This window comes from Helianthus annuus, chromosome 4 (genome assembly GCF_002127325.2).
Source record: "Helianthus annuus cultivar XRQ/B chromosome 4, HanXRQr2.0-SUNRISE, whole genome shotgun sequence".
Lineage (NCBI taxonomy): Eukaryota > Viridiplantae > Streptophyta > Magnoliopsida > Asterales > Asteraceae > Helianthus > Helianthus annuus.
The window spans coordinates 163,538,305-163,562,924 of record NC_035436.2 but is presented as its reverse complement, the minus strand read 5'-3'; the positions used below and the strand labels follow the sequence as shown (position 1 = coordinate 163,562,924).

Genomic DNA, 24,620 nt, shown 5'->3' with positions numbered 1-24,620 from the left:
ATCTAAAAGCCTTCTGAATAATATGTAAATATATTTTTACCTCATTCAGATCTGGCAACAACGGCTGGCGGGGCTCAACAAACTAAAAAAACCAACGGGTAAAAGGTAATGGTAAGTTTAATGCCGAATAGAAAAAAATAAATAAATACTTACCTCGTTGAGGTCTGGCAACAACGATTCATTATGACGGGGACGAAAGCCGGACACGACCTCCTCCGCGTGATGATCATTTCCTCTCCCATAGTAAGAATCAGGGAATGCAGGCCCCTCCTAATACAAACGGTGTGCTAAGTATTTCACAAAAAAAAAAAAAACAATACAACACAAGTTGAAAAATGTTATACCACACTGCTTTTCGGAATAAACGTGCTCGTGTTTGTGTCGGACAACTCGCCGAAAATGTAATTAAGGTTGAACCAAGACATGGTGGAATCGAATATAAAGGAAAAACGAAGACAATGTGAATCGTCTTCGTCTTCCTCGTTTACAAAGGCCAACCAGAATGCAAATTTATAGACCAATACGGGTCGTATAGACCTATACGACCTGTATAGGGCTGATGCAATGTTCTTTCAATCACTTTATGTCAATGTTAAGTGACGGAATATAATTCCGTACTATAATACGGATCGTATAGGCCTATATGATCAATATAGGGTTTGCACGTGAACCCTATCTGTCAGGTTTGATAGACTACCTGTTACTAATACGCATCGTTCAGTCCGCATGAGGAGACAGTGTTAGCCTTTAACTGACCTTGAAAATTAAATTTGACCTAATACGCATCGTATAGGCCAATACGATGCATATTAGTGGTGTCGATTTAATTTTTCAAAGTGTCTCATTAATACGACACAAAACACTTTCCCATAAAACATCTTAACGATTTATACCCAAATATATCAAAGTTAATATACCTTTATCATTTGTTTACTCTTGTTCACATTAAATCTTATCCCTTTGTTTCAAACATATTTTATTAACCTATTCATCGTGAGTCACCTAACGACCACCCACACATAGTGATTTTCAGCCATACCTGCCCACGAAGATACACTCATACACATTAACAACTACCTAAACACAGTGATTCACACCCATGTTCACCTACCCATGGTGATACGTGTTAACATCCACCTACACATAGTGATTCGCAATCATGTTTACCTGCCAACGGTTATACATATTAACGACCACCTACACACGACCATTCACATTAACCATCACATACCCACACGATGATCACGTTTATGATAATATACCCAAGACAACTAACCCACAAGTGTACCACATTAACATACTATTATCAAACCCCGCATAAAACATTTAGCACGCATATTTATATATTCTCTTACATAACATGACACGTAACTAATACATGAATTGTTCTCTAACAGTTCCTAATCATGAAACTAATCAACACTATTATATTGGTTTTTAAGATAAATAAACCCCACTACCCTTGGGTTAAAGTGCTTCACCTATCGTTAGCGGTAACTCGGGTATGCAAGACATTCGTTAGAAATCGTGACTAAAACCGCCTCTCGTTCACCACTATGCACCGCTATTGATTACCTCTGTATCTCACCATCAATCATACCCGCTTTACTCACTCTTTTTGTAATATGTCACTAGATTATCCTCAAAATACACTCAATGGATTCTCGAGGCTCCACATCTCGCAGAACGAAAAGACGAGCCCTGAATCACGTATTTATACCCTAAAAGTCGATGCAGACATGCCCATCGATATGACCTGTGTATGATGACTCACCATGTACACAGGCGTGTACAATGAAATAGTAGACGCTCGTGTACAGCTTAGACACACGTCGATTTTTGCACCATGTGGCAAATGTTTCTTTTTTACTCAGCTTTGGGCACACAATTGTGTAACAAGCTTGACACATTTACTACTTAGTCTCACAACTTTCAATTTCGTACCCCTCAACTATCATTTATTGCCTGCTTTGTTTAACACCCGTTTATACACTTTATTAAACACCCATAAAGCAATCTTAGAAATATAAATGCAACTTATGCAAGCACATCATGTTTTTCATATTCCGAAAACGAGATGTTACACTAGTGTTAGTGTTAGGGCTGAAAAAGTTATAAAAGTAAAGTTTAGTAGTTGTATGACAGAAATTCTATTTTGAGTTAACTTTTGTTTTGCTCCCTGTAGTTTGGTTATTTTAACGATTTTGCTTCAATAGTTTAAAAATAGTCATTTTCCTTCCTGCTCTTTCGAGTTTGTCGCCAATTTGCTCCCTAGCTCTAAGTTAAAACGTTCAATTAAAAGTAGGCGTATTTCGGTAGTTTACTCCCTGGCTCTAACATAATTAAAACGTTTAGTTAAAAGTCGTAGTAGTCGTGGTCGACAGGTGATGGTTGCAGATGGTGGTGGATGGTTGTGGATGGTGGTGGCCGGTAGAAAGAGTGGTTGGAAAGATGGGGGATTAGAAAAGAATTACTTATAATACATGTAAATAAACAAGTTATAGGTTTATTTAGGTGAAAAGACTTACATGCCCTTGCTTTTATCTATAAAATTACCAAAATACACTTCTAGTTAATGGATTTTTTGAATGGAGTTAGAGGCGGGAGCAAAATGACGATAAGTTAGAAAAATCAGGAAAGAAAATGACTATTTTTAAACTACTAAGGCAAAACCGTTAAAATGATCAAATCACAGGGAACAAAATGGAAGTTAACTCTTCTATTTTAGACATAAAACATTATCCAAACCACATTTTGACGAGAAAACCGTAGATAGTTCTAAATTTTAATCTTATATTGCCGATGGGCTAGTGGTGGAGTGGTAAGGGAGAGATCTGACGTTACAAGTGACCCAGATTCGATTCATGCTCTCATTATTTTCTGCGCCACCTGGTGATAATGGGAGACTAGGCGGAGATCGCTAGTTCAATCCTTGAACTGAGCGGGTTTTATCTCACCGCACTGTCGTGCCTTCGGACGAATGTTCACAGACTTCGGCCCTAGGTGGAGGTTTAACAGTAGCCCGATGTGATAAATTTTGACAGTAGCTCATTTAAAGAATTCGTTTACCGTTCAAAAAATAATTGTATTATAAATATCGTCATAAAAAATTGGGATATGTACAACTCAACCTTTATTTCATTTCACATGAGAGCATACATGTTTAGTCCTATTCAAGCTCACAAGTTTGATCATATCATCAATTATTCAGTTTACCCATAGCTCCAGACTCCAATGCTCTTCAACAATCACTATCTAGTGTGTTACACCCGTTTGTAACTTATGCTTTAGAGTTGGTAATATTAGCTGAAACTTGCATTAAAAAAACATCCTTTTACGTGTATGGGTATCCTACCCCTCTGTCAAAATCAACATTTTAGTCCCGCAATTTAACTTTAAAATTAAAAAAAGCAGGCGCGACAACAAGATATCGTGGTCAGGTACTCAACATCGGGCCAATGGCCTCATGGTCTAGTCCATCAGGAGTTTAGTCTTGTCAAAGTGATGCAGGTTTAAGTCTTACACCAACTTGTGAGGGCCAATGGTCTCATTTTCAAGTCTCTTCACACCGAGTAGTCTTACAGAGTGAAGAATAATGGATTTAAAAAGTAGAGTTTAGGAGAGTGTGTATGTTTATGGTACAGAAAAAAAAAAGATAACTTTGGTTTATTAAAAACTCGTTTTGAGCACCGCTAAAAGGAAACATATGTTGAAGCTCATTTAATAAACAAGTTTAAACCTAACCGTCGAAAACAGTCTTCTAAAATAGACCAGATATGCCGAATCTGAGCTCCCAAACCCCATAGAGACAACTCAGACAAGTGAAGTTGGTGAGCCGTATGATGGGCAACTATCTCATGCGTTTCGGTAAGTTACATATACTAAGATTGTATTCAGAGACCTATATGAGACAATTAATCATATAAAGGTTTAATTTTTTATAATAAATATTATTATATAATTATGATACAATAACTGACTATATATTATTATTATTATTTTATATGTATAGAACTAGAGTTGTAAGTATATAAAAATATAGTTATAAATGTATATAAAATAAAATACTAATACATAATAAATAAGGCGAACTCCATCTTAATTTTTTTTTAAAAGTTGGGTTCGAGCTTTTAACATTCATCTTGAAACAAGCCTCGAACTCTCTAAAGTTAAATGAGTCGACACTCTCTAAAGTTAAATGAGTCGACTTCAAGCTTAAACAAAGCTATGGCTCGGTTCGTTTACAACCCGCTAGAAAACAACTACTCAAGAAAAACTCAGTTTTCTCATTAATTTTTTTTCCCAGCATTAATTTTGCATTTATGTGTCATGCAATACGGAATAAACAGAGAAGAGAACTTAACCAACCTAAAACTTAAGATCCATTAGACTAGAGGGTATGGAGAGCCCCATCCTCAAGAGGATGGGCCGTCACGTCACCGCCACGTAGGAAGGGCTTGAGGGTGATGGACTAGGGGGTGGGGGATGAACCTCTTTATATATATGTGTATGTATGTATAGGTATATGTGAGAGAAGGAGAGAGGAGAGAGGCCCGTCGACTTCGTTTGTGGGCAGCCGGTCTAGCCGGGACGGAAGCAGGGGGCGGTGTGGGGGACCGGCGCCGGGCCTCGCCAGGCCTAAGCCGGCCCCCATACCGCTTAGTCTTAGGATAATGATACACTATAAATAAAATATATCTATACAATAGAATACTATATGAGTCAAATATAACTATATATAACTATATTATTGTTTAACAAAACCCCTTTCTAGAGTCAAAAGTATAACATGAAACTTAAAATGCATGTATATTGTTCTTAAGAACAGGTATTCATGAGGTTTCATGATCCTGCTTGTGAGTTTTTTGTAACACACTTGACCTATGTTCATGCTCCGTGCGCAAAACATTTAACCATAAACCATAAATCCAAAACACTAATCTATAAAAACTAGATCTTCACTATAAGGAAACAGGAAAAAAAAGACAATGACAAAAATGGTCCCCTTTATTTAGAACAAGTAGACCAGAAAAGCAAAGGACAAAGCTCAAGTAAAATGAAAAAGTGAAGTAAAGTGATCACAAGATCTATGGCGGGCCTTTCTTTTAAACTTCAAATACAACAGCCACCAACAGTAGTCAATTGTTCACATAACAAACTACCTGTTTTAACTTAATTCTTCTCGAAATCGACGAATTCTCATACATCATCCATTTATATATTTTATAACAAAGAAAAAGCCAAGAAGTAGACAACTTCTTTGATGTCAAATATGTCTCTAAAGAAATTGGTATTGAGGTTCAAGAAGGTGAAAGATGGCGATGAACCCGAATCAGAAAACGCGCGTTTTCACAATTGGATGTATAATTCGGATAACCGGCTGAATGTTTCGCCGGTAAGTGCTTCAAGTTTCAAGAAAATGGTGTCAAATGGAAGAACGATGAAAGAGTTGATTGGTGAAGAAGAAGAAGAAGTAAAAAAGATTGTGTTTGAAAAGAAATCTGAGAGCATAATTCAAGCAACATCTCAAGATTGTTTGAAGTCAAAGTCAACCGTTGACTATACAAGAACACGATCAACAAGGTCGGGTTTGGAAGAGTTAAGGAAGCTAAAAAACAACAAGATCAAAGACATCATGTTGAAGAATGAGGAACAGAGGAAATGTGTTGATGTAAGCAAAAAAACAAGTAGGAAAAAGTCAAACCCGGGTTGTAAAGTCAACGCTTACACGCCACGAACGCTCGCCAGAGTGGAATGCAGAATCAAAGCTCTTGAAGATATGAAAAAAACAAGGGTGAAGATGAACAAAGAGAGAGAAATTAAGGATGCATTTAGAGCTTATGCTGATAGTTTTGCGGTTTTGAAAAGATCATTTGATCCGCAACAAGACTTCAGAGAGTCGATGATGGAGATGATCATGGAGAACGGAATCAGGCGAAGAGAAGAGCTTGAGGAGCTTTTGGCTTGCTACTTGACATTAAATTGTGATGAATATCATGATCTTATTGTTAAGGTGTTCAAAGATGTATGGTTAGAATTAAACCAAGTCTATATTGATCCATATTTTTAGTTTTCAGAATTATCTGTAAGAAATGTTCGGTTAACGTTTTAATGAATTTGTAAATTCCTTATTGTCACTTTGCCCAAACGGCCCACCGAGGCGAGCTTAGGTCCAGAAGCGATTCACGGAATAAGTAAAATAACGATAAGAGATAAAAGAGTATGTATCTATTAAGAATATATGAGCAATGTGGATTAACCATTTATGATTTAGCATATGACAAACTTTTTCTTTCTTTCTTTCTTTCATTTTTTATCTTTTCCCTTTTAGACATCTTTCTGTTTTTAAATAAAACTCCCTCCACCCAACATTATTAAAACTTGAATATAACACCAGGGGAAAGTTCATTGTAAAAACACTAAAAAAGTGGGGAACAGTGAGGAACCGACTAAAACGAACTCCGATTGGATTCATTCCAGCGGCGTTGGAACCGTCTCGTCGAACCCTAACTAAGATCTCTTAACCCTAAACCCTAAATCCTAACTCCTAAAGCTAACCCTAAAGCCAAACCCTAATATATTTAGGGTTTAGGGGTTATGATTTAGGGTTTAGGGTTAAGAGATCGTAGTTAGGGTTCGACGAGCTGGTTCCAACGCCGCTAGAATGAGTCCAATCGGAGTTCGTTTGAGTCGGTTCCCCACTGTTCCCTACTTTTTTAGTGTTCCCTAATGAACCTCACATTATAACACCAAGGGATTGTAAATTATTAGAAAGTATTGAATATCCAGTATTAAATCTCTCTTATCAAACCCTCATCAAGATTTACAAATAACTGACAACAGAAACATCATAACATATTTCAAAATTTACACACATATATATACACAAAACATTCTACAAAACTATTTACACTCTTCATGTTTCCACCAAAACGTCCCGTATTGATCAAACCCTCTGCTGTCATTATCCGTTAACGAACCACCAGGATTCTCAGTCATGAACTGTTCCCAAAACCCGTCATTCACACCCACGGTATTAACTGGCTCGGAAGTTGTGGCAATCTCACATTCTTCATAACCCGTTTCAAGGTTTATTGGCGACTTCTGGTGAACATCGGTTAACGCATCCTCCCAAAACATTATAGAAGACTCCAACTGTTCAACCAACTCCAAATCTAAAGCCAAAAGAGCGTCTATACTTATCGTCTCAGAGATCTGGACATCAAATGAGCACATCTGATGAATAATCTCGGACAAATATCGTCTTTTTCGGTCATTCGTGTCCAAATTCTGAGCCGGTTTCTGCAACGTATAATCCAAGGTACACAAAAGATCTTTTTGGTGTTTTACAGCAAGCTTTAAACGCGCTGTTAACGCTCGCGCTGCTGATTCAATATCTTGTTGTTCCTTTTGTTGCGTTTGAAACTGTAAAGATAATGATTTGTTCTCTAAACGCAGCCTGTAAATATCCTTTTTGTATTGGATTCTTTCGGATTTAGTCAATGCAGAAGATGAAGAAGCTTCATGGATGTTAACATTCTGCATTGAATGACTGTGAACAGGCTTTTTTCTATGGATGTTCTTTAAAAGATGAGGTCGATCTCTGATAAAGTCTTCATTTGCAAATTCCCATTGTTCTGGATCAATTTTTTTAAAACCCTATAAAAGATTGAACAATTCAAGCTTGAGAAATTAAAGACCTGTGAATGTAAATGAGGGATTACTCACATAGGTGTTTAGTTGTCTAATAAAGCTTGAGAAATTGTTGTGCTTGAAAAACCTTGGAAGCAATTCACCGGAAAACTCGGCATTATGCCTAGTGGAGATGGGTATGATCAGGTGGTTCTACTGGTGGCACGATGATACCCCAATAGTCCATGAGTGATTCAAATTTGATGTTCAAAAAAAAACCTTAAGATCCATTAGGATAATGATACACTATAAATAAAATATATCTATAGAGTCAAATATAGCTATATAACTATATTATTGTTTAACAAAACCCCTTTCTAGAGTCAAACGTATAACATGAAACTTAAAATGCATGTATATTGTTCTTAAGAACAGGTATTCATGAGGTTTCATGATCCTGCTTGTGAGTTTTTGTAACACACTTGACCTATATTCATGGTTTTTGGGCAATAAGATTCAATCTAAAACTTCTTACGCTCCGTGCGCAAAACATTTAACCATAAACCATAAATCCTAAACACTAATGTATAAAAACTAGATCTTCACTATAAGGAAACAGGAAAAAAAAGACAATGACAAAAATGGTCCCCTTTATTTAGAACAAGTAGACCAGAAAAGCAAAGGACAAAGCTCAAGTAAAATGAAAAAGTGAAGTAAAGTGATCACAAGATCTATGGCGGGCCTTTCTTTTAAACTTCAAATACAACAGCCACCAACAGTAGTCAATTGTTCACATAACAAACTACCTGTTTTAACTTAATTCTTCTCGAAATCGACGAATTCTCATACATCATCCATTTATATATTTTATAACAAAGAAAAAGCCAAGAAGAAGGCAACTTCTTTGATGTCAAATATGTCTCTAAAGAAATTGGTATTGAGGTTCAAGAAGGTGAAAGATGGCGATGAACCCGAATCAGAAAACGCGCGTTTTCACAATTGGATGTATAATTTGGATAACCGGCTGAATGTTTCACCGGTAAGTGCTTCAAGTTTCAAGAAAATGGCGTCGAATGGAAGAACGATGAAAGAGTTGATTGGTGAAGAAGAAGAAGTGAAAAAGATTGTGTTTGAAAAGAAATCTGAGAGCATAATTCAAGCAACATCTCAAGATTGTTTGAAGTCAAAGTCAAAGTCAACCGTTGACTATACAAGAACACGATCAACAAGGTCGGGTTTGGAAGAGTTAAGGAAGCTAAAAAACAAGAAGATCAAAGACATCATGTTGAAGAATGAGGAACAGAGGAAATGTGTTGATGTAAGCAAAAAAACAAGTAGGAAAAAGTCAAAACCGGGTTGTAAAGTCAACGCATGTACGCCACGAACGCTCGCCAGAGTGGAATGCAGAATCAAAGCTCTTGAAGATATGAAAAAAACAAGGGTGAAGATGAACAAAGAGAGAGAAATTAAGGATGCATTTAGAGCTTATGCTGATAGTTTTGCGGTTTTGAAAAGATCATTTGATCCGCAACAAGACTTCCGAGAGTCGATGATGGAGATGATCATGGAGAACGGAATCAGGCGAAGAGAAGAGCTCGAGGAGCTTTTGGCTTGTTACTTGACATTAAATTGTGATGAATATCATAATCTTATTGTTAAGGTGTTCAAAGATGTATGGTTAGAATTAAACCAAGTCTATTTTGATCCATATTTTTAGTTTTCAGAATTATCTGTAGGAAATGTTTGGTTAACGTTTTAATGAATTTGTAAATTCCTTATTGTCACTTTGCCCAAACGGCTCGCTGAGGCGAGCTTAGGTCGAGAAACGATTCACGGAATAAGTAAAATAACCTTTAGCATATGACAAACTTTTTCTTTCTTTCTTTCTTTCTTTCATTTTTTATCTTTTCCCTTTTTGACATCTTTCTGTTTTTAAAAAACCTCCCTCCACAAAAAAAATGTAGATTTGCATTTGAAGCTAAAACTTGAATATAACACCAAGGGATTATTATTATTATTATACATATTATTTGAAAGTCTTCATGAATAGTGGTTTAGTTTTTTTTAATATTGTTTTTTCTAAGTTTTTAATATTATATTATTTTTTATTAAGATTTTAAACATTTTTTTTTCTTATAAAATGAATGCACACCGGTATCAATGTTGTTTGGTTTAGTTCGGTATTGTTTTTTTTTTCTAGGTTTTCATTATTACACTGTTTTCTATTATTTGAAAGTCTTCATGAATAGTGGTTTAGTTTTTTTTAATATTGTTTTTTCTAAGTTTTTAATATTATATTATTTTTTATTAAGATTTTAAACATTTTTTTTCTTATAAAATGAATGCACACCGGTATCAATGTTGTTTGGTTTAGTTCGGTATTGTTTTTTTTTCTAGGTTTTCATTATTACACTGTTTTCTTATTAACTTAAGTTTTCATTATTATATTGTTTTCTTATTGATATGTTATCAGTGTATCGAAAGCATAATCAATAAAAATAGATAGGGTATTGATACAAATGTAGTTCAATCGGTTTCAATTCGGTTTGTTACGATAGCAGCACGATATCTCTTTTAGAAATAAAAATCACAATATTGAAATAAAATAAACATAAAATGCAAACGAATTGAACCGGTATCAACTAAACAACATCAGTTCCAGTATCGATATATGTTTTTATTGTTTTTGATGGATGTAATGTTTTCTCTTTCGCCTATTATAATGAGTGCCGGTAACGTAACGAACCAAATTGATACCGACTGAATTCCCGACCGAATCGCGAGGGAATCTCACTAGTTGTAAATTATTAGAAAGTATTGAATATCCAGTATTAAATCTCTCTTATCAAACCCTTATCAAGATTTACAAACAACTGACAACAGAAACATCATAATATTTTCAAAATTTACACACACATATATATACACAAAACATTCTACAAAATATAAATGTTGAGTTTTTTCTACAAAACTATTTACACTCTTCATGTTTCCACCAAAACGTCCCGTATTGATCAAACCCTCTGCTGTCATTATCCGTCAACGAACCACCAGGATTCTCAGTCATGAACTGTTCCCAAAACCCGTCATTCACACCCACAGTATTAACCGGCTCGGAAGTTGTGGCAATCTCACATTCTTCATAACCCGTTTCAAGGTTTATTGGCGACTTCTGGTGAACATCGGTTAACGCATCCTCCCAAAACATTATACAAGACTCCAATTGTTCAACCAACTCCAAATCTAAAGCCAAAAGAGCGTCTATACTTGTCGTCTCAGAGATCTGGACATCAAATGAGCACATCTGATCATTAATCTCCGACAAATATCGTCTTTTTCGGTCATTCGTGTCCAAATTCTGAGCCGGTTTCTGCAACGTATAATCCAAGGTACACAAAAGATCTTTTTGGTGTTTTACAGCAAGCTTTAAACGCTCTGTTAACGCTCGCGCTGCTGATTCAATATCGTGTTGTTCCTTTTGTTGTGTTTGAAACTGTAAAGATAATGATTTGTTCTCTAAACGCAGCCTGTAAATATCCTTTTTGTATTGGATTCTTTCGGATTCAGTCAATGCAGAAGATGAAGAAGCTTCATGGATGTTAACATTCTGCATTGAATGACTGTGAACAGGCTTTTTTCTATGGATGTTCTTTAAAAGATGAGGTCGATCTCTGATAAAGTCTTCATTTGCAAATTCCCATTGTTCTGGATCAATTTTTTTAAAACCCTATAAAAGATTGGAACAATTAAAGCTTTTGAGAAATTAAAGATAGAAGAACAATGAAACCTGTGAATGTAAATTAGGGATTACTGACATATGTGTTTAGTTGTCTAATAAAGCTTGAGAAATTGTTGTGCTTGAAAAATCTTGGAAGCAATTCACCGGAAAACGCGGGTGGGTCCCACACGATGAAACTTCGGTTATTGTGGCTCCATGATACGATGTGATCGGTCAAAGGATCGTTCACCATTTCGTAAGTCTTGGCGATGAACGGAGGGAGACTAGTGGCATTACTTTGAGCATATGATGGTAAAAATTCACTTGAGTTCAAGCGGAATATCAAGATCTGTAAGATAACTATGAGACATGATCCAAAGATGATAAAGATTCAATCTTTGAAAGATAATTATCACAAGATAATGACTTTAATACATCTGCACACCAAGTGTTCGACGATTTGCCTGAAAGACAAAAACAACAAAATATAATCACAATTTACCACAGAAAAATGCCCAAAATCCAGTCTTGTTTATTTTTCCCGCCAAGAAAAGCAAAACCCACCAAGCTAAAGCAAATTTATCAAATCATTGCTGCCCTGTATTTACTTCCTACCAGAAAAATAAAATAAAAGAAGACAAATAAGAACAACTCACTTTAAGTGGTGATTAGTTTGCTATCAAACATCAAAGTCGTTAAAAAGAGAAACTGGTTTCTAGAAGCTTAAAGCAAAAGCATCTCACTTTATACTATCTTTAAAACATACATACATAATACACATGTACACAGGATGAACATGATATACCTGGAAATAACCAAAGCAACTGCACACCATGTGTTCGATGAATTGCCTGAGAGACAAGAAGGTACCAAAATCCAAATTTTGAATTTGGGTTCATCAATTATACGGTGCTCCTGGAATGCAGGAATCACGTTGGAGGGTTGATGGTTACGTATAATTAAAGTGGGTTTCTTTATATTGGTGATGGAATCTGTAGAAAATCAAGATTTTTGATCGAGTGACATATGGGCTGTTGACTCTGTTTTCTTGGCGAATACGCAGGAAAAATTGCAGTAATACCCTTTTAGTTATGGCCTAAGTGCAAAATATACCCTATTCTTGAAACACATTACAAGGTGTATGATACAAACCCAGAGTTGTTGAGTCAGAATTATTGCTAGATAGAGATAAAGAGGTTGGAGGGAAAGTATTCAAAAATTCAGGAAGTGTGGATGATCCATAAATTGAAGGAAGTGGGGGCATAACTGCCGATTAACCGCCATTAGATTTAGAGTCTTTATATTTAGGTTTTGTTTAGTGTTTTAGGGGTATGAGACATTTTATTTGTATTGTGATCTCTGATTAGAATTTAGGAGACTAGCCCCTCTCGAATCGAGCGGACTATCGTGTCTGTTCTTGTTTCAATTTAATCATATTTTCAGTTCCTATCATTTGGTTCTATTGACGGGAATCGACATGGTTCAGACCCGGAACAATTCCGATTTTGTGGCTGTTCAATTAGCAGAAATCGCTACTAAATTTGATGCCATAGTGTCGCAAATGAGGGAAGATGTTGAAGAACTCAAGACCGTGATGTTTGGAAAACCAAGCAACGCCACCAGCAGAAATACCAATTCCGCCACCGCCGCTGACAAAACTAGTGACTCCACCACAATCGTCGCCGAATCTACCGGGACCACCGCCGCCGCCGCCAAAGCAACCATCTTCCATCACCGAGACCACCGACATCGCCACTACCACTACCGAAACTACCCATTTTGCCTACATCAATAACATCTTAACACACAAAAGGACATTGTAGTCACTACCTTTGCCAAAGAGATATCATTATCTGTTTTTCTATCAAAGAGCTCACTCTGTTTTAATGGCACTGTTACATTGTAGTCACCACCTTTGCAAAAGAGATATCATTCTCTGTTTTTCCAAAATTCGTAGACTTTAATGGCACTGTTACGCACTTATGTTCCTTCTCATGTTGTGGCAAACAATTTGTCTCATTTGCATCCACACATTGCATTGCGGCACTTATTTCTGGTAGTTTTCTTATTCGTATAATATTTATGGTAACATTATTGTGGTGGATATATGTCATAAATGTTACCCATGTCTAGTAATTTTTTTTTGAACGGCTAATTTCTTTAATCCTCTGTCGTCTGTAGGACTTGAACCTAAGACCTTCCCCTTCCCAACCTAGGTGTTTTTAAAGGCTTTGCCTTTGTCAATGAACCACCACCCCATTGGTATGTCTAGTAATTGTTAAATTTAGAATTTAAATTATCAAGTACTTCAAGAAACCATTCATCCTTAAAACCATGCAATGCAATCTAATATGTATCTAGTCAAGTAAAAAAAACTTTTTTGCAACTAAATATTCTAATCTATAAGGTAGCGTTTGGTATGAAGGAATAGAAGGTAGAATTGAATGGATCATTCTGATAGAATGAAAAGAAACATGTTTGGTTCTCATATGGTAATGGAATAGAGTATTCCAAAGGAATGTAACTCCTTCCAAATATAATAATTTTCATTCCTTGGTATGTAGATGTTTATTTTTTCCATTCCTTCAAGGAATGGAGAGAAATATGTTGTTGTTATTATATTTATATTTATAGAGGGCGGTTAACCTACATTATGAGTAATCGTACATAACATACGTTATAATCCTGACCGTAGGATCAAGGGATTAAAAGCGTGATTAAATAATTGTTTAAGGGTCTGTCTAAAACGTAATTATGTGAACCAAAGGTTAAAATGGTCAATTTCCTATACCTAAATACCCGGCTAAATCTCAGTATCTAATCAAAAACCATATTTGATCATCAAAAATTTCGGTGAGTTTCAAACGATTCCGACCGACGGAGAAAAAACGATTCCGACCGTCGGAGAAAGACGATTAACAACGGTGAACAAGCAACGACCATCGATTTCACTTGAGAATGACGAATACGGCATTAAGAGGTATCGATTTAATCATCTTCTGAACCCCGTTTATTTTGTTAGCCAGTCCCAACCTTATAGTTGAACTAATCGGCGGTTACATTATTTGTTGAAGAAGCTAAAAGAGAAAGACGGAGCAAGAAAAGAAATGATCCGGTGAAGCCGGTGCACATTAGCGGCATAACTACAGGTTTGATGTTGATTGAAGTTTTTTAAGCCAAAATTAGGGTTGGTTAACTAGCGTTATTTGATAAGAACGAGCGTAATTTTTTTTCTGATTAGCGGGATTATCAGGCTTAACATTAGATGATGATTCTCTTTAATGAACTAGCGGAATTAGGTTACATTGTGCAATTGGGAATTTTACCACTTGATATTGGGCGTCTGATCTAATTGTGAAATTGAATCATTTTAGCTAACAAACAACATTAGCATGATTGATATGGAATATTGAATTAGGTTACATTGTGAATTGGGATATGAAACTTATAATCTTGGGGCTTCTGCGGTAATTTTAATCCAAAATTAGGGTTGGTTAACTAGCGTTATTTGATAAGAACAAGCGTAATTTTTTGCTGATTCATTGTTATGTAGTAGCGGGATTATCAGGCTTAACATTAGATGATGATTCTCTTTAATGAACTAGCGGAATTAGGTTACATTGTGAAATTGGGAATATGAAACTTATAATCTTGGGGCTTCTGCGGTAATACTGAAATTGGTGATTTAGAGGTAACAAGCGGCATTAGCATGATTGCTATTACATATGTTGAATATTTGATATGACCTAGCGGTTCTAGCTTAAAAATTGTGTAGTTGGAGATTTTGAAATAACAAGCGGCATTATCATGATTCATTCCATCTTTTAAATTTTGTATTGAAATATGATGTAGGGGTTGCTGATGATGATGATGATTTTGAGCCCCCGATTCAGTCGATGATGACAAAGCAACCTCAGAAATTAAAGGTTAATAGAAAGCATACAAAATTAAGTCTACAAGATGATGATGATGACTTTGAAGTACCTATTAGAGACTTGATACTCAAAAGGGGTGAAAACACAAGAAAAAGGCCAAATACTACAAGTAACCAAGATGGTGATGACTTTGAGCCAGTAAAAAAGAAACAATCGAAAAACGAAAAGCAGATGGATCCTATCGAGGGGAAACGGAAGATTACCGGTGCAGAGCCTATTAGGACAGAACCAAGACCGTACTATGATTATCATCATGATGTAATAAGCCTACGGTGCAGTCCTTCAGGTTTTTTGGATACAGTTAAGCACTTTACTGAAGCGCAGGTGGCGGATGTGAAGAGCATTGGATTTGGTGAGGTCCTTAATATAAAGCTTTATCATATAAGCACACGTTTAGGGTATTGGCTCGTACGAAACTATGACGAGCAATACAGCACACTAAACATAGGAAATCACAAGATAGAAATCACCCGAGATTCAGTACATGACGTGTTTGGTATTCCAAAGGGTAATGTTATTGTACGAGAAAAAAATAAGCCTAGGAAAGGAGCAATAGTGGAGAAAAATACGGCTACTCAAGGCGCAGAAACAACCATAGATGAGTTCAAAAACCAGTGGCCAGACACAAACAAAATTACTCATACTTTACTTGCAAGAACTATGTCAGAGCAAACCACTGGCGGACGATTATTCAAGCTAAATTTCCTAGCCTACTGGAACACTTTGTTTGTAGAGATAACAAAGTCAACAACTGTTAAACAAAGTTTTCTACTTGCAATTGACAAAGAGGAAGACATTCCAAATCTGGATTGGTGCTCCTTCGTTTTAGAATCGCTGAAACGAACAAGACAAGGTTGGAAAAAGTTAGACTCACAATACAATGGCCCGGTTGCATTCCTAACGGTATGTTATGTACACATCTTTAAAGGTTATGCTAAATACGATATTAATATTAATAATTTGGTTTTTTTCAAAAAACAATATGCAGCTTCTATACAGCCATTATTTCAACCAAAGACACAAAATTTTCGATGAACCTGTCAAAATGCCTGTCATACAGTATGTAACCTCTGGTATGATCGACGACGTGGAAGAATATTTATACAACAACGGGCCGCTAAGTGTTGAAGATTGTGATGAAGTGGAGGAAGACGAAGGAGCAAATGATAATCGCCAGGATCAACAACATGTTACTGCCTCACGCATCAATGGCAATGATCATCAAAATCAAGAGGCTACGACCACACCATTCGAAATCGTAAAACAGAACACTTCGACGCTGTACACTGACCTTTTCGCTGACAACATCCCGATACACGAGGCAGCTGCGGTACAAGAAAACCTCACCGAATTCAATACATTAGATCAGCGTATGGAAGATACGGATGAGTACATGATACCACCAGTGGATACGACACATGTCTACAACAGAAGAAACCTGGCTGGAAACGTGGATGGGGAGGATCCGATTGACGAAGGTGACATACCATCAAATACGGATTGGTTTGACGGGTGGAATCCGAATGAACATATTTCAGCTTTGAATTTAGATGAAATGGACATAGGGACACAAACGCAAAAAGAGATTGACTACTGCAGCACTCCGGTTCAACTAACCGGGGTGATCTATGATCATGCTGCGTGGGAAGCCTCGAAAAAAAGTAAAAAGGTAAACTGGATTTTTTGTTTTTGTTACTGTCAATAACACATGCTATAATACTTGTTTATGATGTTAGAAAATAATTACTGTACATGTAATAACGCATATTGGACAACAAATTAATAACGCATGGTTGGGGACTTCAGAATTTGACAGTTGGGGTTCCAAAAAATGAACGTATGCTGCTGCTGGTTTGGGCCGACATAAGTCTGGACTAAGGAAAAAATATATATGACTGTCAAATAGGAGGCCCATTAGCATAAATCTTGATGCCATAAAAAGTGCAATGGGCTTCTAATTTTATTTACTACCCACAAGTTTGAGCTGTTGGTCCAATTTTTTAGTAGTAACACATATCCTGATAATCACGCATGATATTAAAAAAAATGAAACTTGGCTTCTTAGACTGGTAATCACGATTGAACTTTTTGAATGTCCAATTCCGCAGGTGTTGTTGAAAACAATGGACAATAATATAAAGAAATACATTTCTCTGGTTTCGGATATGAATAATCTCGTTAAGGGGGTAAAGGAGAAGTATTTCTGGGATGTTGAAATTATGGAAAGGTGTAAAAAATGGAATGATGCGGTTAAAAGTACAGTTTCTAAAAATACAGTTTCGATACCTGTTCACGTAAGCTCTGCTGATGATGAGGTGGTTCAAAACAAAGTTGGACAGGGTGGCGAAACAAATCAAGAGTTAGAGGGCGATGGAGATGCAAGGTTGGAACATGAAAACACAGGGAAAGATAAAGGTATATAATAATTTCTCTTATTTGTTAATATTTACAGTAAATTATGATTAATAAAAACCAAAACGTTTGGGATTTTATAGGATGTGATGATGTTCATAATACCCCATTTGATGATGGTGGTATTTCGGACTCATGCCTGGCTGCCTTACAAACAATCGAACCAGGCGTATACAGACAGACTACAGAAGGTAACAAAAATACGTTCATTACTAAAAAAAGGTACATTTTTGTAGCTTGTGATTACAAAAAAATTAACCAAATCAAACATAAAAACAGTGGCACAAGCAGATGTGGTAAACAACATGGACCAACCTGTAAATTTGGCAGAGTGCAGTCAGCAACAAGCACATAAACAGAATACAATAACCGACGCCTATGATAAAGAAAAGCCTCCGATAACATCAGCTGATGAACCTGATGAAGTGACCGAAGCAGAAATGCAGTCGGTTGAGACACTTTTAAAATTGGCTCCAATCCTACAAACATCAAGTGCAAGTAATCCAAAGACTCCTGTGTCAGCGAACACAAATAAAACGGATGACGAGAGGCATACACACCTAGTGAGAACGCGTATCAAGATGATCAGGGAAAAGAACGAAAAGCGGATGGCAGAACTAGGTGACGCATACAGATCACCTTACTGCAACAGGGTAACCGACTTATATGAGCCACTTTTGGCACGTGACCAAACAATCATCTGTTATCTCTTAGCTCCGGTGGGAGATATTGGGTAAGATTTTTAACCCTAATAATTAGTTTAAAAATTTCATCTTTTTTTAAACTTTTCTTTGTTGGTATTAAAAAACAGGACATTGATATACAAGTCTGAAAGTGGAGTCGAAACGCTAAAAATCATATTTGAAACCTTCCACCCATCGCAATACATATCATATGGTGGAATGGACGCATTTGTAGATGTTTTAAACTTTGAAGAGAAAAAAAGGGACAAAAAATCATCACCCTACAGGCTGTTCTTGCCAACTACAATATTGGTAAGTTTTTCAACAATAATCACGCAAGGTTGAAAATTTAATATGTTAATCACGCATGGTTGCATTTTTATATATTACACACCCGTGTATTAATGTTTAATAATGAATACATGTTTAATGTTACCCACCCATTCTATATTATAATCACTCTTGTTAACGCTTAAATGGAGCGATGGATTTTAATGAGAAAAATCACGAAAATTCTTGCAGCAAGACGAAATGTTTGAGCCAAAAATCACAGATAGTGATCGATTGAAAGTATTCGGACCAAGCGTAGACGATATATTGTGTAAGTATCAGGTGAAGAAAGTTGACAAAGTTGATCTCATCTTCATTCCAGTACTACTTTCTGATCATTACTTGTGCCTATGCTTTAACATGAAAAATGGAGATATCGAGTTAATAGATAACTCTAGGTATGCCGAATCGTTTACCAAACGCTACCGTGGACGCCCCGAAAAGCTGGTAATTCTAAGTAGCTTTTTATTATTATGATGAATAGGTACTAATATGAATTTTTATCGTGCTTATAGCGGAGAGTTCTAATACTATACCTAAAAGGCAAAATTGGACAAAAAGAGTGGATAACAAAGTTGGAAAAGGCAAAAATAATTCGAAAGGAAATGGATTGGAGAACTCTTCAAAACGGTTGTGACTGTGGTGTCTTCACTATGAGACATATGGAGACATACAAGGGCAAATCTCCATGGGATGCAGGGTTTAAAACGGAAGACCAAAAGAAGATGCAAGATTCACAACTACGGTTTTTGCGGTACAGGTATCTTAGTAAGATTATATTGTCCGACTACAATCTTATAAGGAAAGAGGTATACGACAAAGCTACGGACTTTATGAAGAATTCGATACCCGCAGATGCTTTGCACGATCTAGATATCAAAATAAGTAACAGATTGGATCAGTTCTTCAAGCTCAAAAAGGGGAAACAAAATGAAAAGTCTTAGGACTACTATCTTGCTGTCTTTTGTTCGAAACATCTTTGACATGTTGGATTTTTTATTTTTATTTATAGTTCTAATAATTTATGGTTATAAACATAAACTAGTCGGACATTTTCATTATTCAAACACACAACTTTCATACAAAATATAAAAACACTTAGATAGACATGATTTCACACCCCATATGATTGACGATGCATAATAACCATCAGAAATAAGTCTCTAAAAACTGGATCTTCAACTCCATAGAGCATCCCAAGACGGTAATGGCGTCCGCGAGTTGTTTTAACTGTTTCTCATCCCGCTTGCCAAGATCAACCATAAACATCATAGCCACCTCTTTGACACTTGAATCTGACATACCAGACAACAAATTCAGTATCTCTTCTCTCCTTTTCATGTTCTCTCTAACCCTATGAATGTTAGTTTCCAGCAAGTCTTTACAAGACTTATCTTCAGCTATTTGATCCTCAAATCTCTTTTTTAGATAAGCACGCATACCAGATGACGAAGACGAACCACTCGATGAATTACAAGAATCTGCCATGTTTTAAAATAAAAATTGAACGGATAAAAATTGAACGGTTTTCCAACGATATATAAAAGGGAATTGCAGAGCAAGAGGACAATATAAAATTATTGACCATGACAGCTGTTTTTTTTTTTTGTAGTTTTGTTGGCCCATTACAAGTACAAGTTAGATTCTTTTTATGTTAAAAAAACGCTTGAATATATGAAATCACGCATGACCAATTTATACCGCAGGAATTAAAAATATAACGCATGCCCAAGTTTTATCCCGCATGAAATGATAATTAGGCAAACATTATATTAAAAAACACGCTTACAGTATACAACTTTTATTCCAGCATGAAATCACGCATGTCCCAATTATACCGCATGAACACATAAGGAAAGCACGCATGACCAAATTATACCGCAAGAATTAAAAAAAATAACGCACGTCCAAGTATTTATCCCGCATGAAGTGATAATTATGCAGACATTATCAGTATGCAACTTGATGTATAAAAATACTTATCTCTTCAAATAATGAAACCCTATAACTAGATAGACTACTGTTAAGTCGATATGACTTGTAATGATGTAAAATATTAAATTTAACTTACCAAAATATCTCTCAACTACCAAAATTAATTACGCAGTAACACACATATATGATGAACTCACCCCCCCATTAGGCATATACTCAAAAAAAACATATATCAGACTCTCTTCAAGAACAACAATGTCGACAGATCCCGCAAACGAAGCAATCAAGGAGCTCTTGAATACCCGCAGGTTAACGGAACTTGCTTCTAATGTTAACTCTTGTAACAATATTCTGGATGTGCAGGGAAGGCTATTAGAACAACAAAAAAAAAAAACCCAGGAAGTGTGGGGAATGCTGCTGGAAGAACCAAAGTCTTTGTTGAGGGATAAAGCAATACAACTGATGAAGGATCAAGCATCTGCAGATAACTTGGTATACTCATATCTGAAAGATGCAGTGGAGACCGTTGAAGAGAAGATGGAGACGTCCGAGAAGGAGGTTGGGAAGATAATGTCACCGAAGTAGGTGGTATGGCTAATTAATACACTATTTTGTTGATTTTCGGGATGACCTAATGTGTTGTTGGTATTTTGAACAATGGTAGTTTTAAGTCTAGTTTTATGTGTATTGAAGTTATATGTGGTGGTATATTTTGGTAAATCATCCACCCATATCTAGTTATGATGATGAGACTCAGTGTTATGTCACTTGATGTCTCATACTTTTTTGAATGTTGCTTTAGCAATATTGATATGAAAAAAATGCATGTTAAAAATTATCACGCATGAGTTTTTATTTTATTACGCTAGTTATGGAGATGAGAATCAGTGTTTGGTCACTTGAAGTCTCCATTTCAAATAGTCCTGTGTATGGTTATGATTAATCACAAAAAAAGGGGTAAAAAAATCAATTGAGATATATAATCACCCATATCATGTGAAAAAAAAACATGTGAATGTCATAGATTACATAAAGTTCAGTCATAACAAAATCATTAAATATGGAATGTTTATGTTGTTCAAACACTACTCGTCTTCGCATTCAAAATCACTATCTTCTGCTTCGTCGGACTCCTCAAACTCCTCTTCGTCACCAGTTTCAACCTCCTCGTCCTCTTCATCAACTAAATTAGGATCCTTCTCTAACTGAATTGCTCTTCTTTTCCTCCCCTCCTTATTGGCAACCTTATCAGCAGCAGTAGCTTCACCCTTTAACACCTTGCAAGTTCGAATGTCATGACCTTTGATATTGCAGTGACTGCATGTCCGACCTCTCTTGCCTTTTAGACTAATAATTTTCTCTTTTTTTGATTTAATGCGCTTATGTGAACCGCGTCCTTTGTTTCTAATACCAGTTGGCACACGGACTGTAGGTGGATCGTCAGTGTTTGGTTTCTCGTAACCAATTAACCTTGAATATCTATCAAACTTAGGGTCGATGGGCTTGGTTATGCGAAGTTCATCAACCATTTCTTTCATCTCTCTCATCCGATCCCTGACTATAAGTAGATGATCGAAATCTTTGATCAGGTTACCAATAAGATACTCTCCAGTCTGCATAATCTCATACGCAACCTCTTTGGCCTTTTTATGCGCATCATCACCGTCAACAGTAATATCAAATGTATTATTAAGATCATTCGGTACGACATCTTTAGTCCATCTTCTCATTACATACTTGTTGGGAATTTCCTTCACTTTGAACATCTTGAACACGAAATATATATGCTTGCACAACAATCCATATTGTTCAAACCTGCGACACGTGCATAATGCAATTACATCCTCCCCCTTCTTGAAACATACCTACACAAGAAAAATAATAAAAAATAAAATAAAAAGGAAACATGGTTTGGCAATAAACGCATATTAGCTGATGTATATATTATTACCTCTAATAAACCGTCGCCGTGAGCTTTCCAATCCTTCATACTTATCCTCAAAAAAGGTTCCTCAATTTTAGTCTCTATAGGAAGGCACTCGGACAGTGTTCCTTGTAACTCTGCCTGTTGATCAGCAAAAATTGACCTGGTGTAAATTTAATGGCATCATCCTCTAGAGTAGATTCAGAAAAGTTATCTGGGACTGTATTTCTAGATATATGGTCATTCTTCCGATGGTTGAATCTTTGAATGTCCATTGCACCATCAAAATGGTTAAAGAACTCAACAAGGGTAAGTTGAGAATTCGCAACTTGACAGAAAAAATGGTTTTCGCTCTCTAATCTAGAAGTGGTCCGCATAAGCCCAGACATAGGCTCATGACGATAGAACGCTGGGATCCACGAAGATCTCATGCCAAACATATCATCAATCCACTTATTCTCAGTTAGACCGAAATCAATCATTATCAACTTCCAGTCTCTCTCAAACGTTTCTGGCGTAATCGAATCTGTCCATACAATGTCACACATACGTCTCTTAAAGTCTTCGTTATTGCACAGCTGATGTCCGACCTATTAAACCAAAGAATTGGAACTTATTGAATAAGGGTAATGAAAAAAAATGAATAATGAACATAATAACGCATGATGTATATAATAACGCATGATGAATATTTTTAGTGTGGGAAAATAAAGATATGAAACCAATACAACTATTACGCCAGTTCTAACATAATCACGCATACTCTATTTGAACCTAACCTTATCAGCAAGTTTCTTCATTATGTGCCACATACATAATCTGTGCCTACTCTTATCGAACACTGCTTCGATGGCTTGTTTCATCGCGGGATCCTGATCAGTGACAACCACATTCGGCTGCTTACCAAATGAGTTCAAAAATGACTGTAAAAGCCACTTGTATGATTCAATGCTTTCGGATGCTAACAACCCGGCTCCAAGTGTCACATTTCGACAATGATTATCAATACAGTAAAAGGTACAAAAACCATTTTATACCTTCAAAATTCAAAAAATGAATATAAAAAAAACAAGATGATTATAAAAAAATAACAGTAAGAAGCTTGAACTGATGACTAACTTGTTGGTTTTAAATGTAGCATCAAACGATATGACATCTCCAAACTCAGCATAGTTACGTTTGCACAAGCCATCGGCCCAAAACAGGCCGGTTAATCGTTTGTTTTCATCGACCGAATGAAAGAATGAATAATCAACCATAAACTGCTTTTTATCGGTCAACCTATTGATAACCATATCTGCATCATACTGTCCGATGTAGCTATGTATCCTAGCTCTAAAATTCTTGCAATCGTCTTTAGTTGCGCCTACATTTTCAAACCCTCCGTATCTTTTTCTCATTATATTAAAGGCTTTCACTGGCCCAAGATTCAATGTACCAAGCTCCCATATCATCTCTTCTTGTGTCTCAGACAGATGTCTATAAGCTGGTAATAAGTGCATATCTTTGGGGCACACGAATATATGAATGATTATGCGATTGAACAAACTTATCAACCTTAAACAACACCCCATCCGTCGAACAAAGCTTAATTTGTGCTTTACAGCCGGTTCGAATAGTCGGTCTGTTCCTACGTTTATATGGCTTAGACAACTTCGAATAATTATCATCAAATGCCTGTGGTTTATGCCCCTCTTTTGAACACACAAAATATTTAGACTTTATGATACCACCAACATGATGTTCACCTCCTTTTCGAGCGGAGAACCGTGCCTTCTTGGCATATGTCTGATAAAAAACATATGCTTGTTCTATGGAAGAGAACTCCATTCCAATAACAGGAACACATGATGAAGCTACCTCTGGGATATACAATCTTTCATCTACATTTAAAAAATGACAACAAGAAAATATTATAAACATACAGAGAAATAAAGTAAAATCACGAAAATTGAAAAAAAAAAATAACGCATCACTATAAATAACGCATGTAATAATACTAACGCTTCAGAATCTAATACCGCATAAACAAAAAACACCCAGTAAATTAA

At 36.2% G+C, this 24,620-nt stretch overlaps 5 protein-coding genes across 7 annotated transcripts; 3 read left to right on the top strand and 2 right to left on the bottom strand.

Moving 5' to 3' along the window:
• Positions 1-5,004: 5,004 nt before the first annotated feature.
• Positions 5,005-6,094, top strand: LOC110937204 (transcription repressor OFP5-like). The gene has a single exon (XM_022179597.2). The coding sequence runs from the start codon at positions 5,264-5,266 to the stop codon at positions 6,068-6,070; it is 807 nt and encodes a 268-aa protein (XP_022035289.1). The 5' UTR covers positions 5,005-5,263; the 3' UTR covers positions 6,071-6,094.
• A 661-nt stretch (positions 6,095-6,755) lies between these two features.
• Positions 6,756-7,923, bottom strand: LOC110933858 (heat stress transcription factor A-4c). Its single transcript, XM_022177060.2, is given in 4 exon segments — positions 6,756-6,923; positions 6,925-7,659; positions 7,729-7,845; positions 7,912-7,923. Coding segments are annotated over 4 exon segments (927 nt in total). The 3' UTR covers positions 6,756-6,860.
• On the top strand, positions 7,761-9,365 carry LOC110937203 (transcription repressor OFP5). The gene has a single exon (XM_022179596.2). It carries the CDS (start codon positions 8,540-8,542, stop codon positions 9,347-9,349), a length of 810 nt encoding a protein of 269 aa, XP_022035288.1. The 5' UTR covers positions 7,761-8,539; the 3' UTR covers positions 9,350-9,365.
• Positions 9,366-10,474: 1,109 nt separating this feature from the next.
• LOC110937202 (heat stress transcription factor A-4c) lies at positions 10,475-12,977 on the bottom strand. Of its 3 annotated transcripts, XM_035988586.1 has the most exons (4): positions 12,156-12,977; positions 11,915-11,961; positions 11,448-11,814; positions 10,475-11,359 (listed from the first exon to the last, which is right to left on the bottom strand). In XM_035988586.1, the coding sequence occupies exons 3-4, from the start codon at positions 11,601-11,603 to the stop codon at positions 10,604-10,606; spliced, it is 912 nt and encodes a 303-aa protein (XP_035844479.1). In that variant the 5' UTR covers positions 11,604-11,814; positions 11,915-11,961; positions 12,156-12,977; the 3' UTR covers positions 10,475-10,603. The 3 variants fall into 3 exon arrangements, with proteins under 3 accessions (XP_035844479.1, XP_035844478.1, XP_022035285.1); XM_035988585.1 differs by having other exon boundaries at positions 11,448-11,961; XM_022179593.2 differs by lacking the exon at positions 11,915-11,961.
• A 1,018-nt stretch (positions 12,978-13,995) lies between these two features.
• On the top strand, positions 13,996-19,669 carry LOC110933857. The gene is made up of 11 exons (XM_035989454.1): positions 13,996-14,330; positions 14,425-14,499; positions 15,203-16,188; positions 16,274-16,954; positions 17,394-17,700; positions 17,781-17,888; positions 17,977-18,430; positions 18,509-18,692; positions 18,903-18,981; positions 19,084-19,157; positions 19,226-19,669. The coding sequence occupies exons 1-11, from the start codon at positions 14,309-14,311 to the stop codon at positions 19,652-19,654; spliced, it is 3,399 nt and encodes a 1,132-aa protein (XP_035845347.1). The 5' UTR covers positions 13,996-14,308; the 3' UTR covers positions 19,655-19,669.
• The last annotated feature ends 4,951 nt before the right edge of the window (positions 19,670-24,620 follow it).